The 19,086-nt window shown below is 52.9% G+C and overlaps 1 protein-coding gene across 21 annotated transcripts in view; it reads right to left on the bottom strand.

Annotated features, from left to right (window-relative positions):
- Nucleotides 1–19,086, bottom strand: part of DIP2A (disco interacting protein 2 homolog A) — a 92,014-nt gene that overhangs the window by 9,918 nt on the left and 63,010 nt on the right. For 12 of the 21 annotated variants that reach the window (XR_010943905.1, XM_067739772.1, XM_067739761.1 and 9 more), the window contains 11 exons: nucleotides 17,234–17,348; nucleotides 12,403–12,604; nucleotides 11,438–11,547; nucleotides 11,272–11,352; nucleotides 8,758–8,881; nucleotides 3,754–3,875; nucleotides 3,536–3,647; nucleotides 2,265–2,374; nucleotides 1,631–1,761; nucleotides 890–1,058; nucleotides 426–596 (listed from right to left, as the gene is read on the bottom strand). Coding sequence is in view for 11 of the 21 variants with exons in the window: in XM_067739772.1 (XP_067595873.1) it covers nucleotides 426–596; nucleotides 890–1,058; nucleotides 1,631–1,761; nucleotides 2,265–2,374; nucleotides 3,536–3,647; nucleotides 3,754–3,875; nucleotides 8,758–8,881; nucleotides 11,272–11,352; nucleotides 11,438–11,547; nucleotides 12,403–12,604; nucleotides 17,234–17,348 (1,447 nt within the window). In the remaining 10 variants the exon portion in view is untranslated. Of the gene's footprint in view, nucleotides 1–425; nucleotides 597–889; nucleotides 1,059–1,139; nucleotides 1,515–1,582; nucleotides 1,762–2,264; nucleotides 2,375–3,535; nucleotides 3,648–3,753; nucleotides 3,876–8,757; nucleotides 8,882–11,271; nucleotides 11,353–11,437; nucleotides 11,548–12,402; nucleotides 12,605–17,228; nucleotides 17,349–19,086 lie in introns of those variants that run through there. The other 9 variants (XR_010943913.1, XR_010943910.1, XR_010943914.1 and 6 more) reach the window with 7 other exon arrangements.

Here is a 19,086-nt window from a genome sequence, read left to right as displayed (position 1 = left end):
GCGCTGCACTGGAGTGAGCTGTTCTGAAACTTCGTTTCCTTTTAATAAGTAAAATATCTTAATGTACCAAAAAGGAACTCTGGGCAATATAAACTATCACACTCGTTAGTGTTTCCATTTAAAATTGCTATAGATGTCTTAAAAACAATTAGGTTATTCTTGCTTTAGAATATTAATTGCATACCATGTCCAACTTAGAAATTCTTCCAGATAATAGTCACTGGTCAAAAACATTTTGATTTTTTCAAATAAGTCTTTGTTCATCAAGAACAGAATATCTTTTAAAGTAAAATGCTCAGCTCTCAAATCTAACGTGCTATTTGGAAAACGCAACATCAAAGGCTGGGAGGACCAGAAAGTACCCAAGGCCGACGGAGAAGCGCAGCGTGTGCACGTGGCGCCCAGCGGGAAACCCTGCCGCCTACCTGGAGGCAGATGGCCACGTTGACCCTGCAGCCAAACGTGGTGCTCACAGCGCGTGCAGGCAGACCCAGGTCCCTGAACAGCTTGGAGAAGGACTGTGTGAGCGCGATCCTGGGCCGCTCCTCGGCCACCACCATGCAGGTGCGCACGCACGACAGGTTCACGCCCTTCATCTGTGGGAGGAGTGGGCGCACACCGCCGGGTCTGAGCGTAAAGGCCAAGCTGCTCGAGCCCCGCCTCCTCGGTTCTGTCTCCCCCGCTCCGCCCTCTCAGCTCCGGCCCCTGAGGCCTCGGCGACCCGGGGTCGGGCCCACCCTGCCCTGCGTCCACCCCCCTCTCCTCCCAGGAAGTGCACCATGGGTGTGTGTCGGAGTGGGGAGCTCACAGCAGGGGGCGGGGCGCCCCGGGAGGGTTTTCGGCTGCTGGGAGAGGTCCGGGGCTCTCTCCAGGCCCGGACGGCACGCACCCTGAGCACCGCTGTCTGTGCGCCCAGGCCCCGGGCGCACATCTCCATCACCGAGTAGGAGCAGAAGGTGACACGGGCCTTGTACTGGCTGACAGCCCACAGCCACAGGGACACGTTGGTCTCCAGCTCCGGCGGGGGCACCAGCACCGACTGGTGTCCCGAGTAGACACTGCGACAGCGACAGGGGCGGGTCAGCACGTGTGTGGGCGCCTCTCCCCTCAAGGACACTGCCCTTCCCGGCAGAGCCCACCCTTTCTGCTCTGGCCGAGTGGGGCTTTCAGTAGAAAACTTGGGGGCGCAGGTCCCGCCACCAGCACTCAAGGATCCAGGGTCGCTGTCAGGGATGGGCCAGCCGGCAGGGACGGGGTTCTGCTTACAAAGATGGGTTCCTACTTCCCTGTTCTGGATGGAATTAGTAGTAACGGAGAGTGTGCACTTAATAAGAAGGCATTTTTACTCTTTTACTCAATTTCAGACCCGAACACCAACCCACCAAACACCCACACAAACCAACCCACTCACACATGTATCCTCTGCTTGGTGGGCGTCAAAAATGTACCTTAGAAAGGGGGCGTCTGAAGAAGCAATTCAGCTGGAGGCGGGGTAAGGAGTGGGGGGGTTCTACCTGCACACTCACCCTCCATTCCCCTGCACACTCAGCTCCACTCCCCCGCACACCCACCCTCCGCTCACCTGCACACTCACCCTCCACTCACCTGCACATTCTATCTGCACACTCACCTGCACAGACACCACAGGGCAAAGCCGAGGCCACAGTAGGGGTCGAGGCAGATGGCGATCTGCCTGGAGGGGTACAGCTCACACTGCAGCTTGATGGAGCGGCACAGGGCGCTGGTGGCTGCGTGCGACATCTTAAGGGGTGAAAGGAAAGCTCTGCTCAGTGATGTGAGGGAAGAGGGAGGGCTGACGGCAGTGCCTGCTGCCCACAGCAGCCGGACACCTTCACTTCCCGAAAGGGTGGCTGGCCCCAATCCCACATACACCAATCAGTACCCAGGTACGGCACACTAGGAATCTTCTAGGCGAAAGTTCAGGGTAATAGAGACCTTTAGTGGAGCGTTTGGTGCCTGCTAATGTGACAGACTCATCCAAGTCGCCTGGTCCTCGAGGCCAGATAGTCATGAATCAGAAAGTTTAGACGTTACCATAAAACACTAAAATACGCATCACTCTCAGGCTAACCTAATCCTGGGGTATATTGGTATTTAACACAAACTTTAAGGAGCAAAACTGCTGCTTTAAGCTCTGGGAGGAGGAAGGGCCTGCACAGACCTGCAGCCAACACCCTTCTGCCCTTTGCCCGCCCACTGTGTCAGGGGCCAGAGTGGAGGGGAGCTCCAGCCAGAGGACCCACCTTCACACCTGCCAGGATCCCCGTGGTCGACACGCTGAAGTCCAAGTATGCGAGCACGTCTGGGGACGGGGGCCTGAAGATGCTGGCCACCTTCTTCTTGGGTATGTCATCTGTCGGTCAGGAGACATGGGTGGCGTGGATGCTAGCTCAGGTTCTCGTGGGGAGAGAGGAGACAGGACGCACCTGGGGAGCTGGGGAGCTCAGAGCAGAAGTCAGGCTGCGGGAGAGCAGGCCGCGTGTGCACGCAGGGAAGGTCACGTGGAACGGACCCTCGCAACCACGCCGAGCATGTGGGGATGGGGACAGGGGACAAGGTGGACACAGAGGGCTGGAGATGGGCCGAGAGAGCCCCACAGGAAAGCTCAGAGGAGCGGGGACTTGGCCAGGGTCCCAGAGCCTGTGATGGAGCCAGGATTACCATCTCTGTGCACAGTAAGTGCTAAGGATGGACCCCCAGGGCTCTGGGTGCTTCATCGCATTCCTTCAGGACCATGAGATGGGCACAGCACTGACCACGCACAGGTGGGCACAGGCGAGGCGAGGGCAGGGAGCGGGTGAGGTGAGGGGACTCCTCGGAGCCCAGCCAGCCGCCCTGGACCAGCTCCCCGTGCCTGTTGCTGGTATCAGGCAGGTGGCCACTGACAACACGGTCCCTGACTTCCTCTCGTGGGCAGTGCCCTGGTGGGCAAGGACAGGCACCTATACCCACCAGGTGCGATGGGGAAGGAGGGACCCCTCTCTGCTTGCCGGCTGGCACCCATGTGGCCGTGCGCCTCGAGTTACCGATGGAGCCTGGAGGGTGCTGCTGGTTTGGGGTGTCTTGATGGTTGACCCAACAGGCCAAGGCAGAGGGGGCCCACAAGCATTTCCTGGGGCGCGGGAGCACACACCCATGATGGGGACCCAGGACGGGTGTGTGTGTGCTGTGGGCACCGTCTATGTCCCCGCAACTGCCAACCGCTGCGTGGGCATGAAAGGCAGCAAGGGGAGCTCGTCCACAGGCGCCGGGCCTTGGAAGGACCTCTGCTCCCCACCAGCCGCCCTCCGTTCTGCGCGTCCGGCTCTAGGCTCGAGCTGGTGGACATAGGCTGTCAGGCACCCAGCCGGCGAGCCTCCTGTTAGTAGCCTCTCACCATTTACTGAAGCTGCTAAGCTGCTCTTAGCCAACCTTTATGTTTACGTGGCGACAACGCAATCCCTACAACAAAGGAAGGAAAGGGGGCTGATCCTGGCGGGGCCAGCGAGCACACCAATGCAGCGAGGACGCGCACCTGTATCTAGAATGGTCGGCCAGGTCCTGACGTCCACGGCGGCCAGTGCTTCTTTGGACCTGAGCAGCCGCGTGATGGCCTGCGTCGTGAGTACGCACGCAGACTTGCTGACCTGCAGGGCACAGGGGTTGAAGGCACAAGTGAGACTCGGCGCCTGGGAGTGAACTGCACACGGGCCCACGGTCAGGTCCGCCCTGCCGGCCGTGGTGCCTGCCTACCTCCACAATCATCTTGACGGTGGGAAGTGTGGTGGCGAGGTTCTGGGGGTGCGGGGGCCGCACAGTGACGGGCACGCAGCCACAGTACAGGCAGCCGTAGAAGGCGGCAATGAGGTCCACCCCTGGGGAGACACATGGTCAGAGGGCGTCAGCGGGTCAAAGGCTGCTCTCCACGTCCAGGGCCATGGATCCACGAGAAAGACCAGGGGCCTCACCTGCTGTGCTTGAATAAAACCACCCTCCTCCACACTAACGGTGTGCACTGAACAGCGCTGTTACGGAGGGACAGAGAGCTACCCCGCTGCAGGTCACCCCCCGCCCAGACACAGGGAGGCCAGGAGGGCGGGGGGGTGGCGCAGTCACGGCCCAGAGGAGGCCATGGAGGGCAAGTGGGCGAGCTGCCCACCCCGGAAGCCCTGCACCTCTCGCGTGCATCTGCGCCCTGACATGGGGGCCCTGGCCGCTTCTCCAGGGAGGCCCACACCCCTGGGGATGGGCCAGGATGTCCCTGCCCCGCTCTCAACCCCGCGCCACAACGTGGGACCACTGGCTGCTCCTTCAACTCTTTCATGTGTTTCAAGTTCGGGGGGAACTGTACCACACTTAAAACCCATCTTCCCCTCTTGAACTCAGTCCGACTTGAGGACACCTGAGTCCCACACCCTGGAGACTCCTCCAGATGTTGTCCTCAAATCACACAAGGCACTGCCTGACAACATCTGGCTACCAGACACCAGTCTCAGGCTGTTTTGATTCCAGGGTCAAAATAAATACACAACGTTTAACCCAGCTCACGGGTTTCACCAGATTACAAGTTCACGATGCTCCATCAGGGCCAGGGGTACTCAGCACGGTCATCTTTACGGGCCTGAGCCCACCCACCAGGGACCACCCAGGAGACAGAGCCAGCAGGCAGGTCGACACGCGTGTGAGCATCCTCACACCCAGCAGGGCCACTCTGCCCAACGCGCCACAAAGGTATCACCAAACTGAACACACGAAAGCACCATCAGCAACTCACTTCCACGAGCTCATGCAGCTCCTGCCGCCCCTGCGTGTGCATCTCCTCTTGTCCTGGCATCACCAGGCGAACATGCGGGGCAGCCCTGTCCCTGCCCGCACCCCACCTGCAGCTCCCAGAGAGTCACCCCAGGGCCACACACCCCTGTAAGGAGAAAGTCCTGGCCCCTCACAGTAAATCAGGGAATGCACAACACGTGCGCACGCGCACACACACACACACGTGCACACACACACCGGTGTGCATCTGCAAAACTTCAAGCAGGGTGGGATCTGCCCTCCAGCTATTCATTATACTCTCCACCTGCTGGTAAGGTTGTAAATTCAGGACTTCAACAAGCATTTTCCTTTATTCACTAAAAATTTTTTATAAACAGTGTCAAACATGCCCCAAAGAGAGAGAGGCGTTGGGCCTCCTTCCGTCTTTTCTCCTATTCTCCTGTTACTTCAGCAACCCTCACCCCCAGCATGTCCTCACGCTGCACGCCTGCAGCTGCAGCCCGGAGCCCCTGCATGGCCGTGGTCCTCCCAGGCTCTCTGCCGGGTGTGGACAGTGATGGCCGGGGGTCCCGAGCGGCTGTGTCCCTGGCCTCATCTCGGCCGGGGAGATGTCTGCCTCACACTGAGGCCAGGGAGACGAGAAGAGTGGGAGCTGCAATCAGTCCTGGAGAGAAATGACCGCACGTTCCCGGGACCGGAAAGAGCAGCGTAACTGTAACGCCAGTGGGAGCCCGAGGTGTCCGAGCCGCCACGCGTCCACGTCCAGAAACAGGCCGGGCCGCCAGCTCGCCCTGGCTGCCGGGCAGGGAGCCCTCCACGGCAGCGCCCTGGGAAGAGGCCCCCAGATCTCACAAGCAGAGAGAAAGTGCCCAGCACAAGTCGTGTCCTGCCAGACACACTGAAAAGAGACGGTACCCAAAACCTGAGTCAGGAGTTCCAGAAGCATGAAAAAGAGGGAGAAAAGGCAGTAACGAAAAAGAACAGTTTCCTGAGATGAAGATTAAGTGGGCAGGAAAGTGAGAGAGGACCTAGACCCAGGCGTTTCCCAGTAAAATTCCTGAACTAGAACCAACAAGCTTCCAGGCAAAACAACAACAGACTTATAAAGGGGGGAAAAAAGAAAATCACCTACAACCCTGGGGAAGCACCTGCCACGCCAGAGAAACCTGTGATTCCTGTTCCAGCGAAGGCCCAGGCCGCCCAGGAAAGGGAAAGGGAAAGGTCTTCCGAGTGCCACCACCCGTGCACCAGACGCAGGAGAAGAGCATCCCCTAACAGCCAAGCAGCAAACTCCCAGAACCAGGACCCCAAGACAAGGCAGGAGAGGCAGAGCGGGCGCCGAGCGGGTGAGACGAGCTATAGGGGCCACACTGGGCAGAGTGAGGGGATTCCACAGGAGCCAGGTGGCACCGGAGGGAGCCGGGAGGGCTGGGAGCCCCAGGAGGCCCAGACATCCCGACTGGGGAGGCGCAGGCATCTTGTTCCCACAACTGTGGGTCTGATCAGAGAGCAGGGCGAGGGATGGAAACCGTTCACCCACTCACCAGCGCCAGTGAGCAGCCATGAGGGTTTGGGGCCAGCAATCCAGCCCAACACAGAGAGGCCCACGGAGTGGGGCTCGGGGCTCAGGGTGCGGGGCGCAGAAGGAGACGGGAGGGGTGGGGGGGTCCGTGCGGATGGCCCGGGGGCCAAGTCCCACCCAAGGTACAAGGAAAAGAATCAGGGGCAGATCGTCATCTGTCCAGACAAGGTCAGCAGATAAGAACTGCAGCCCATTTTAACATGTGCTAAAATGCATTAAGAAAATGATGCAAGATATGAAAGAATAACCAAAATCAGAACTAGAAAAAAGAAATGAGGAAAGAAGTAGAAATTATAAAAAAATCATTTCAGAAACGAAGATGGAACTAGAAGGAGCCCAAGAGCAAACAAGACAATGGACACAGAAACCACGAAGAGGACAAGACTGGAAACAAAACGGAGACACTCCTGGGGAAAATGACAGAGAAGACCTAACACGTGGGCCACGGGAGCAGTCAGGAGATGCGAAGAAAATCAAAGCAAGGGAAGGGACAGAGAAAAGACTACGGTTCTAGAAAACTTCCTTGAAATTAAAAAAAAAAAAAAGATTTGCATCTTCTTATTTAAAGATACCTTATACATTGTACGGCATTGATGGTATAGTGGTGAGCGTAGCTGCCTTCCAAAGATACCTTAGGTAAGAGAATGCCGCCCTGTAATAATCAATGTTACAACCATATGCCGGACTTTAAGAAGGGAAAAAAATGTCCTTTTGGCACCTAGAGCAAAAAGGCCAGTGACTCATAAGAGGAAGAAAATTAGATTATCGTCAGACTTGATGCTTAAGGCCAGGAGAAAATGGACACATATTTGAGAGGCTCAAGAAAAGAAAATGTGAGTCAGGGATTTTTTTATCTAGCAAAAACAACTTTCATTACGAAGTGTACAGACTGTTACCAACAAGCAAGAACTCAGGGGATACTGTTCCAATGAACCTTCCTGAGAAACCAATTAGAGAACCAGCGTGGCAGAAAGAGACTGAATGCAGTCACTGGGACGGAGGGTGAGGAGAGGCCGGCTTTGCAGGCCCCCAGCCCCACCCGCCCCGGTGACACAGAGAGCACAGCTACAGGGAAAACGGGTGGAGAAAGCACGTGTGAAAATATTTAAGCTGCTTTCAAAAATCACACAGGTGGTCACGTATTACTACCGTTATTTTGGAGATGCTGCTTATGACACAGGATAAAGCAAGTGAGTGATCTTGGGATATTTGAATTCTATCGACTCCCATCCTGGAGAATCAGGATTCTCAGTAGGGAAGAAGGGAGACACAGGCGTAAAGCAGACGGAACGTCAAGAAGGGTTCAGTAAAAGCCTGTAACCCTGAATCTGATCAGGTGCAGCAGTATGAGCTCATGAGGCACTGCCTGTCTCCAAGATATAATTATTATACTCATTTTAAATCAGAGCTCTGTTCAAGGAAAGGGCCAACGGCCAGCGGCCAGCCCAGGAGGGACGAGCCCCTGGCCCAAACTGGTGCTGTGAACACCAGGCTCCACGGAGAACTGGCCGGGGCACCTGGTCCCAGCAGACAGCAGGAGGCATTAGGACGGGAGGTCACACCCGAGGACGTGGGAGCAAGCTCCCACTAGGCTGCGACAAGAAACAGAACTCATTTCATTGATAGAAGGAAAGAAGCAACACTTACTCTACCTTTCACAGCCGAATTCTACCACTGGGTGACCAGATACTAATGAGGGCAAGTGTCTGTTTATAGTTTACGGCTGATAAGTGAAAAAGAAAGGACAGAACACCACTATTTAGTGACCCTTAAAGCGTTAATGAACGCGGGACAGAGAATGTCAATGGCTGCTAGCGTGCTAATTCTGCAAAAGAAAGAAACAGCCTTAGGGTCTTGCGAGGGAGTCTGACCCGGGGTTCCCTGTGGGAGCCCAGGAGCAGCCGCCCACCCGGCGGCATACACGGAGCCACTCCAGACGGCGGAGACGCTCCAGGGCCACAGAAGAGATGGACAGAGGGCAGCCTGCAGGTTAAAGGAGACTTAAAAATATATCAGATTTAAAGAAAATCGGCAGACTAAACTGTGATGACTAGGACGCTCATCTGGGTGATCAAACTATGGAGAAATGGAAGAAATGGTGACCACAGAGGTCAGGACAGAGGCTACTGTTGGAGAATGGAGGAGGTGGTTGGGACGGGAAAAGCAAAGATCCATTTCTCGACCTGGTTGGTGGTTACAAGGGTGTTTGCTTTCTAGTAATAAAACAGAGGGGAGAGATGCGGGAAGAACAGCCAGATGAAGAAAGCAAACAGAAAGGAAAGGCTGCACTAAGACAGGCAAGAGTGGACTCACAATTACACACAAGTGCTCACAGGGGTGGAGGCACGCGTGACGGGAGCGCCGGGTGGGCACGGGCAGAGGGCAGGCCGGCAGGTCCTCACCTGGGGGGTAGACCAGGGCCACGTGGGCCCCGGTGGTCAGCCTGGCCTTCTCCATCAGAGCAGCGGCCACTCTCTCGGCCTTTTTGTGCAGCTGGATGCAGGTGGTGGTGCTGGTGACTGTGCCCTAGGAAAGCAATCGTGGGCACTGCTGAGCGGGGGGCAGGGGACGACCCATGAACACTCCGCGCACAGCTCGTGTCTGAGCCCCTGTGGTCAGGAACCAGGACAGGTGCCACTCCAGACCCGTCTGCAGTCTTCTCAGAGGCTGGTCGTCCACCACGGTCAAAGACTTGGCGACTGAAGAAAACCCTTTTGGCCATTATGATAAAATATTTTAAATATAACAGTAGTATAAAGAATAATGTAATAAATATCCAGTTTTTCATTACCTAGTATTTTGCCACGTTGTTTCAATGTCTCTTTTATAAAATAAATCATCACCACTCTACATACACCCCCCAATTCCATCCTCTCCCTCCCTAAAAGCAACCCTTATCTTGAATATAAACACTCAGCAAATGAGAAACAGTAAATACAGGCCCCTAAACTGAATCCTGATGCATGTTCAGGCACCCCAACCACCAGGTCCCGGGGCCTGGGTCGCCGCAGGCTGCTCTTTCAGGGAGCCTAGGCGGACGAGTGGCTGGCGGGGCGCCCCGCACCTGGGTCTCTGCGGAGGAGAGCTGGGCCAGGGACCAGCTCCGAGCTGACCCTCCCTCCCCTTGCCGACCCGAGTCAGGCCTCACAGCTCTCTCGGTCCTTCTCAGGAGAAGTACGGCGCCACTCGGCCTAACCACCACCGGCCTCCAGGACAGCACAGCGCAGCGTCCAAATCCCTCACTGCTCCTTGGCCGAGACCGCACCACGCAGGTCCGGGGGCTTTGCACAGCTGGTCAGACTCTCCTCACACCCAAGCCGAGGTACAGAGCGCCATGCCAGGCACGCACCGGGAGCCCAAAGGCCCAGAGCCCCCCCAGTCCCCAAGGCTAGGGGCCACCTCGTGCCAGGGACACCACCTGCTAGGCACAGGCCTCCTCCCGGGTCGAAAGCCGGCATATCCTTGGAGACCTAAGGACAATTCAAACCTCAGAAGGTTGACAAGCCAAAAGAAGTGCAAAAACTTACAAGTTTTTGGAATGCACCTGGAGAAGGCCAGGTGGTCTTCTGTTGGTTCCTCCTGAGCTCTGAGCTTTAAAGACGATCATGGGGTCTTCTGGGCTGACTGTGCTCCTGGTGGTGTCTCTGGACAGGCCCACCCACAGCCCCCTCCTCCCTGGGAAGTGCTCCATCTGCACAGGCGCTCAGCCCCCACGCAGGCCACCCTCGATCCCGCGGGCCTGCCTCTGACCCCCCCTCACACGCGTCTACATCCCCACGTCCTCTTCTCTGAATGGCCATCTCTCGCCTGGACCACGGCCCCCTGGCCCGCTGCTCCCACCCTTGCCCTCTTACAATCCAGAGGAGTCGCTCGGAATCACGGGCCCCATCACACCCCTCACGGCTCACGCCTGGGGTCAGCCCAGTGCCCCGGCCTCGCCGCCTCACAGCCCCGGCCTCGCTGCCTCACAGCCCCGGCCTCGCCGCCTCACAGCCCCGGCTGCACTGATTTTCAGCTTCTCGCCATGAGCTGACTTTATCTTGGTCAACTGTTACTTATTGGCTTTAGAGTTCCATCAGCCACAGGAAGACTTAATTCACTGTCTGGCGAACAGGGGCCTTTTCTATCTTCTTTAACACTGTGTATGTAGCAGGCAGCAATCAATATTTTTGAATGAAGGAGCAGTGGCCAGTAATGAGCAGGACTGAAAGCCAGGCTGGTGTTTCTCTTTCTGTTGTTTTTTGGCTGCACCATGCGGCATGCACGATCTGAGTTCCCCAGCCAGGGACTGAACCTGGGCCCCCTGCATTGGGAGTGCAGAGTCTTAACCACTGGACCACCAGGGAAGTCCCAAGGCCAGTGTTTCTAAGACGTCAGAGCACAAGCGTCCTCACTGGCCCGGGAGCGCCTGACAGAGAGTCATGCAGGGTTTTCATTGTTATTTTTCATGTTTTCATAGTTTGTCTACTGGCCCACAACTTACAGTTTCTCCTTTACACCCTAGAAGCCCCTGGTATCATGTAACGCCCGCTGAAAGGTACCCAGGATCAGGGCAGTAAGCAGTATTTGTCATGTTAAAGCTATCAACAAATGTAGAAGGTCTAAATTCCTAATCTTTACAAAATAAACATCTCCTTTTAGTTCACTTAGGAGTACTTACATGCATACTATTCATAATCAAAAGACAAGGTAATGAGAATTTTCCTGTTACATATAAAAGCCACAGAAAGGTAACTGTGTGGCTTGTGTGGAAGCTGAGGCTCCCACAGAGAGAGGCAGGCCAGCCGGGGCCTGGGTGCCAAGGCTTGCTGTTCTCCAAACGTGAGGCCTTGAGCCTGAGTGCCACAGCTGGGAAACAGACCTCAGCCCCCCTCCTAGGCGGGCAGCGCGTGGCCCGCAGGCGTGGGCGGCCTCACCTTGGCGCTGAGCAGCAGGAAGAGCAGGTGCTCGGGCGTGGTGCTGGCCCGCCAGCGCAGCACGTCGGGCAGGAACAGGAGCTGCGGGGCGCACGGGGGGCGCTCAGTGCTGGCGGCTTCCCACCCACCAGGGAGGCCCCTCCTCCCCCCAGCCACCCACCCTTACCTTCCTCGCCTGGTCACTGTCCTCCAGGTGAGACAGCTCCCTCCCCGAGGCCTGAGCGATTCTCTTCCCAGCGACCAGGTTCCCAACAACCATGGAGGCTGGCCCAACCTCTAGAAAACGAGGGGGGATTGCGAGTGAGAGGTGGGTGACGTCTGAGAGGTAATCATCACACAACTTTTTATTTGAACAGGCAGGCATTTAATTCTTCACTATGACACAGGTGTTCGGGAAACCAGCTACAAGGGTTATGCTAAGTGACAAACAGAATCTCTCTCTTACAAACAAGCCAGATGGAGACATTCACCACATGGCAGATGCCCTGGGGAGATATGATTTGACCTCAGCCACAGCTAAACTCTTAATGTATTTATCTCATTGTTTTACTGGTTGTGTTTCATTTAATGGTATTTTATGTGTGTAATAATCAACAAAGGTTAGCATTTACTAAAAATTTACATAACCAAAGGAATGAAAAACTGTACATAAGAGTTAAACCAGGGAAGGGAAGTTGACCGTTTGTTGGGGCTTCCTAGATCAACCCGGTGACTGTGGCTGATGACAGAGCCGAGTAGCAGCACGCGCGGCACCCACAGGCCCCATGGCCTCGGCGTGGCCGGCGCCCCACGGCACAATGGTGGCCGCAGCGGCGCTTTAGATTCCAAGCTCCAGGGCTGCTCTTGGGCATCAGTTCTGCCCCCAGGGAGCAGTCTCCACAGCTCAGACGCCAGGCCTGAATCCAGTCCTGGGGTGGGTGCTAACAGGCGGGGGGAACCCCCATGCTGGGGACGTGGGGTTGTGCTCTCCCCTGGGGGGCAGGAGGCGGGGACCGACCCAGTGTGCCGTTCGCTCTGGCTCTTAGCCCCGACCCCAGAGATGGAGCGTTCAACAGGGCTGCACCAGTTAAACACAAGCGTAGCTGCCGAAGTCTGAAGACAGAATAGACGTGTTGTGTGATGTACACTAACCTGGCTGCTTCTGGCGAGGCTTGGGAAGGTTGGTAACACACGTGTGAGGGCACATTAACACGTTACACGGGTGCAGCATCCCCTCCAGAAAGCGCTGTTTGGTTTCAGAAACGTGAATCCCTCCTAGAGGGGCCTTGGGCAAGGTGTTCGCAGGAACCAGGGCCAGACAGTACACGCCCACCTGGTGGATGCTGTCGATGGCCTGGAAGGGGGGGCATGAGACGGGGAACTGTGACCTCTGGGACGTTTTGCTAGAAGAGAAACATGGCGAGGCGAGTGTGCATTTCCTATCACACACACGTTCTGTGTATGTACACAATCGAATATAAATCTGTAACTGCTCACATTAAAAAAAAGCCGTAAAAGTAGTTAAGTGACTTCCTGTGGGAGAAGCAGTGAACAGCAAGGCAGGCAGAAGCTGGACTCCTCTGAATACACCTTGCTTTCAAATTTGGAACCATGTGTATATTTTACACACAAAAAACTTAAAATTTAAAAAAGCAATCCCTAACAACTGAAAGTAAAATAAAACGAACTCAACCAAAGTGGAATCAGGTTGGTAGCCCAGCCCCAGAGAGAATCTATTTATAGTGACTTTAAACACAGGAATTTCATTAATCCAGTCCCACGGGCAAAAAGAATTGAAAAAACCTCTTAAGCTGCGCTCGGAAATTTCACACTTGAGAGGTAGCGTGGAGACGGTTATTTGGAGACTGTGCTGTGTGCAGAGTGGCCTCAGGATATGAGTACTTCTGCTGGAAGTATCACCATGGCAATTTTTCATTGTGGAGAAAGATCGGTGACTTAAGAAAAAACCCTGAGGTCTTGAGCTGGAACTAGCAGCATAAACCCATGATGCAGGTAATCTTGCAAAGCAGGCAGACATCACCTCCTACTCTGTCCACTGAAAAAAGCCAGTAACATCAAGTTCCCAGACAGTGCCCAAATTCCACTTCCCCTAGAAGGCAGCGGGGCCCCAGGAGTGTCGGGTCTAGGACACAAAATGGACCACCTCCCCAGGAATCGAGCTTCCTGTTCCCGGGTGTGGCCTCAAAGAACCCAGGAGGTGTGTCTAAAGGGCTCAAGAGCCAGTCCGAAGAGGCTCCCACTGACCACTGTCAAAAATATAACAACTATAATCCACTAGTTCATAGTGAGACAAAAAATTAAAAAAGACTTAAAAGCCTGGCCCCACCAAGTGCAATTTTTACCTTATTTTGATCCTGAGTTTAACACACATACTAAACATTAGATAACCCAGGAAATTTGAATAGTGACTAAATATTTAATTTTATATATATGTATATATATATATATGTATAAAATTATATACACAATTACATCCAAAAGAACAAAATACCTAGGAATAAATTTAACCAAGGAGGTGAAGGACACATGTACACTTAAAACTATGAGACACTGATAAAAGAAATTGAAAAAGATACAAATAAATGGAAAGATATTCTGAGTTCATGGATTGGAAGAATTAATATTGTTGAAATGTCCATACTACCCAAAGCCATCTTCAGATTTAATGCAATATCAAAATACCCATGACATTTTTCACAGAACTAGAAAATACACTAACATTTGTACGGAACCACAAAAGACCCTGAATTGTCAAAGTAATCTTAAGAAAGAAGTACAAAGCTAGAAGTATCACGCTCAGTGATTTCAAATATCATAAAGCTATAGTAATCAAAACAGTATGGTATTGGCACAAAAACACATGTAGATCAATGGAACAGAATAGAGAGCCCAGGAATAATCCCACACATATGTGGTCAGTTAACTTACAACAAAGGAGACAAGGACAGACAACAGGGAAAGAGAGCCCCCTCAATGAATGGTGTCGGGAAAACTGGACACCACACACAAAACTAATTCAAAATAGATTAAAGACTTGAATGTAAGACCTGAAACCATAAAACTCCTAGAATAAAACATAGGCTATGGTAAACTCCTTGACATCAGTCTTGGTGATGATTTTTTTGGATTTGACACCAAAAGCGAAAGCAACAAGAGCAAAAATAAACAAGTGGGACTACATCAAACTAAAAGGTTTCTGCACAGCAAAGGAAACCATCAACAAAATGAAAGGAACCTATTGAATGGGAGAAAATATTTGCAAATAATATATCTGATAAGGGTTAAGATCCAAAATATATAAGAAACTCATACAAATCAACAGCAAAATAAAACAAAAACAAAAATCAAATAATGCAATTAAAAAATGGGCAGAGGACCTGAATAGACGTTTTTCCAAAGAAGACATATAATGGCCAACAGGTATATAAAAAGATGCTAAACATCACTAATCATCAGGAAAATGCAAATCAAAACCACAATGAGATATCACCTCACACCTGTTGGAATGGCTATTATCAAAAGGACAAGAAACAACAAGTGTTGGCGAGGATGTGGGGAAAAGGCAGCCCTCGTGCACTGCTGGTGGGAAAGTAAACTGGTGCTGCCGCTATGGAGAACAGTATGGGGGTTCCTCAAAAAACTAAAAATGGAACTACTATATGGTCCACCAATTCCACTTCTGGGTATTTATTGGAAAAAAACCAAAAATGCTGGACATCCCTGGTGGCGCAGTGGTTAAGAATCCGCCTGCCAATGCAGGGGCACAGGTTCGAGCCCTGATCCGGGAAGACCCCACTGGCCACAGAGCAACTAAGCCCCTGTGCCACAACTACTGAGCCTGCGCTCTAGAGCCCGAGAGCCACAACTACTGAAGCCCATGTGCCTAGAGCCCATGCTCTGCAACCAGAGAAGCCACCGCAATGAGAAGCCCACACACCACAACAGAGAGTAGCCCCTGTTCACTGCAACTAGAGAAAGCCTGCATGCAGCAACGAAGACCCAATGCAGCCAAAAACAAATAAATACGTGAATAAAAAAATACCAAAATGCTAACTTAAAAAAAATACATGCACCCCTCTGTTCATTGTAGTATTATTTACAATAGCCAACATACCTAAGCATCCATCAATGGACGAATGGATAAAGAAACTGTGGTACACACACACACACACACACACACACACACACACACACACACACACACAGAGGAATATTACTCAGCCATAAAAAACAACGAAATCTTGCCATTTGCAACAACATAGATGGACCTTCATAGTATTATGCTAAGTGAAATAAATTAGATGAAGAAAGACAAAAACATATGATCTCTTACATGTAGAATCTAAAAACAAAAACAAAAAGATGAGCTCATAGACATAGAGAACAGATTGGTGGTTGCCAGAGGTGAGGGGTGGCGGGGTGGGAGAAATGGGTGAAGGCATCAAAAGGGAGAAACTTCCAGTTATAAGGTGATAAGTACTGGGGATGCCATGTACAGCATGGGACTGTAGTTAATAATGCTGTGCTGTGTGTTTCAAAGTTGCTAAGAGAGTAGATCTTAAAAGTGCTCACCACAAGAAAAAAATTCTGTAACTCTGTGTGTTGACGGACATTAACTAGACGTAGTGACTCTTTCACTATATATACAAAATCAAATCATTATGTGGTACACCTGAAACTAATACAGTGTTACATGTCAATTATACCTGAATAAAAATTTTATTGTTAATTTTTAAGATGTGATACTGGTACTTCTTTTTTAAAGAAAGAAATACTCAAATTTACAGGTAAAATCTGTGAGTCCGGGATTTGCTTCCAAGCACTCCCGAGGGAGAAGCGGGGAGGATGGGCGGGGCACGGCTGGGGCCTTGACTGTCGGTCATTGCTGAAGCAGCGATGGACACACACGGGTTGTTACACTCTCCTTTGTATGTTTCGTATATCAGAAATATTCCATAACAAAACATTAAAAATTTTCATTAAAAATAAACGTTGTAAATATTAGTAGAAAAACCGATCCTCTGAAGCTCAGAGCTCCCTGGCCTCCCTGACGCTGGACTTTGTCTGCTCTGTACAAGTGTCCTTTCTTAGGTGGCTGGGGCCGAGCACACGCCACAAAACCAACCGGAGCTGTCGGGACACCAGAGGGCTTCCCTGAAAAGCCGCCAGGACTGAAATTCACCCAAAGATTTGTACACTATTGTCCACAGTAGCCTTATTCACAATAGCCAAAAATTAACAACCCAACGTCCACCAAGGTGTGAACAGATAAGCAAAAGAACACAACTTGGCAATAAAAAGGAATGAGCCACTGATCCACACACCACGAGGAACCACACAAACGTGATGCCAAGGGAAAGAATGCCAGACCAGGAGCCCACACTGAGATTCGTCTGCACGGACGTCCAGGGAGGGGGCAGGGCTCATCCCCGGCGACACAAAGCAGCCAGCGGCTCCCCGTTAGACGGGAGCGCTCTTACCTGTGGTTACCTGGGTGTGTACATTTGTCAAAACTCATCAACCTGGACACTTGAAAATGGGCTCCTTCTACATGGAAGTTACATTCAGTAAAGCTGAGTGGACACTTAGTTTGTGCTCTTTACTGAAGGCAAAGTTTACTCCCTTCCCCGCAAAAGAATTTGTTGAATCTAGTTCATTATTTAAGGATGTAAACGTGGACGTGTAGGGAAGGACAGTGCGCAGCACGCGGGTGAGGCCGAGGGCACGTGCATGTCAAACGGGTGTCACGAGGTGGGAAGCACGCGGAGCCCCAGCCCAGGCGCGAAGGGTTCACTGGGCTATGCTTCCACCTTGCTACATGTTTGAAATTCTCAAAGCACAGCAGTGGAAACACCGATGCATGCAAGTTTACATCTCTCACCCCGGTGGATGGCAGCTCCGCGGGGCCACCCCTCACCTTGAGGGTCAGCCCACGCTCAGCCAGTGCCCACACGCACCCCACCTGTAGCACACGGCTCATCCACTGGAAGCTGTCCTCCTCTGAGGCGTCGGGCCGCTGCTCTGCCACCAGCACGATCCGGTCATCGTGCAGCACTGTCACGGAGAACACCGCGATCCTGGGGGAGGAAGGGACAGAGATGACGGCCCGGCAAGGGGGGCCGGGATGCGGACGCCCCGTCCTGCCCAGACGGAAGCCGCAGCAGGGCTGGAGGGAGACGTTGTCCAACAGAATTTAAAGGGAAGCAGCCACGAAGCTCCTCCAATGTGGATGAAATAAGTTTCGATTCACAAAACAGAGAGCACGTCAGTGCACAGCAAACAACCAGGCACACGTTGTAAAGAACGTTTTCCTTAATTGCAATGTTAATCTATGTGATGTACTTCTTTATGCAGAAGCCTCTGTCGAGAAGTTCTGTTAATTATCTATTTCTTCGTCCAGGTGAAATCTTGCATCACCCATCACTCTGCTCCTGTCTGTGGCTGACGGCAGTGGTCTTCTGTCTCACGTCTGATCGAAGAAGTTCGACATGTTCTCCTCTTCTCTGTGCTGCCTTTTTCTTCCTTTGGACTTTGAGTGGATTCTCTTTTTCTTTATGAGACAAGCATCTGTCTCCCCATCACGCCCATCCTGCTGGCACGGCTGCCAAGCTAGCTCTGGGCCCTCACTGACCTACCTTCTCTGGCTTGCTCCTTTGGCCTCTACGCACAGGCACACACACACGCACACGTGCACCCACTCTCTTTAATGCAACAAACTTTACCCAGTATTAACATTTCCTTACTTTCACACATCTTGTTTCTCTTAGTACCTCACCCAAAAGTGTTTTCACAAACATGGTCTTTTTGTGACAAAACTTCTGAACCTTACGTACCCAAGAATACTTTTACTGCAACTGCACAATTAAGTGACATCTTGGGATGAATATAAAATCTAGGTTAAAAGCTCCTCTGGGGCTTCCCTGGTGGCGCAGTGGTTGAGAGTCCGCCTGCCAATGCAAGGGACACGGGCTCGTGCCCCGGTCCGAGAAGATACCACATGCCTCAGAGCGGCTGGGCCCGTGAGCCATGGCCGCTGAACCTGCGCGTCCGGAGCCTGTGCTCCACAACAGGAGAGGAGGCCACAACGGTGAGAGGCCCGCGTACGGCAAAAAAAAAAAAAAGGTTCCTCTGAAAAACTTAAAACGTTACTGCACTGTCATCCTCTGGCTCCAGCCCCTCTGCCGGGGAGTCTGACGCATGCTGGCTGGAGGCCCACCCCACGGGCCCCCTTCCTCAGGGTCCAGACACGCATCCCCCACCGAGTCTGCTCTCAGGATGCCAGCCCTTCTTGCTCCGCTTCCCTCTTAATTTTTCTTTTAAACTTTCTATTTCTTGACTTCCGGAGAAATTTCTTTATCTGGCTTTCCAGCTTATCAGCTCACTCTACAGCCGCCTCTGCCCTACATTTACTCCATCTGCTAAACACTGTCCTGTCGGGACGCCGTGACCGCGTCCAGTGCACAGCTCCTCCCTGGTGGACGCAGGTAGGCCACCTCTCCATCCGCCGGTGCGACCACCCTGCACCCCCGCTAGTCGCTGGGCCGGCTTCACCTCCAGGTGCCATCAGGTGTCGGTGGCCACGCGAGGCTCCCTAACGCACCCAGGAGCAGGCGTGGGCTACCCCGGAGTCCGCTCGGTGGACACTTGCACTGACAGTGTCTCCGGTTTCTGCTGTGAGTCCTGTGCGCCCCGGCTCCAGGCTGCACGCACCCACCAGGCCTGCCCGCCCTGCTGGTTTCTCCCGAGTGCTTATTCGCGGCCGTCATCCTGACCCGGAGAAGGGCCGGCAGACCATGCTCACCTACCACTGGCAGA

This window comes from Pseudorca crassidens, chromosome 5, assembly GCF_039906515.1.
Source record: "Pseudorca crassidens isolate mPseCra1 chromosome 5, mPseCra1.hap1, whole genome shotgun sequence".
Classification (NCBI taxonomy): Eukaryota; Metazoa; Chordata; class Mammalia; order Artiodactyla; family Delphinidae; genus Pseudorca; species Pseudorca crassidens.
Note: the sequence above shows the minus strand (reverse complement) of the source record. Positions and strands in the feature narration are given on the sequence as shown.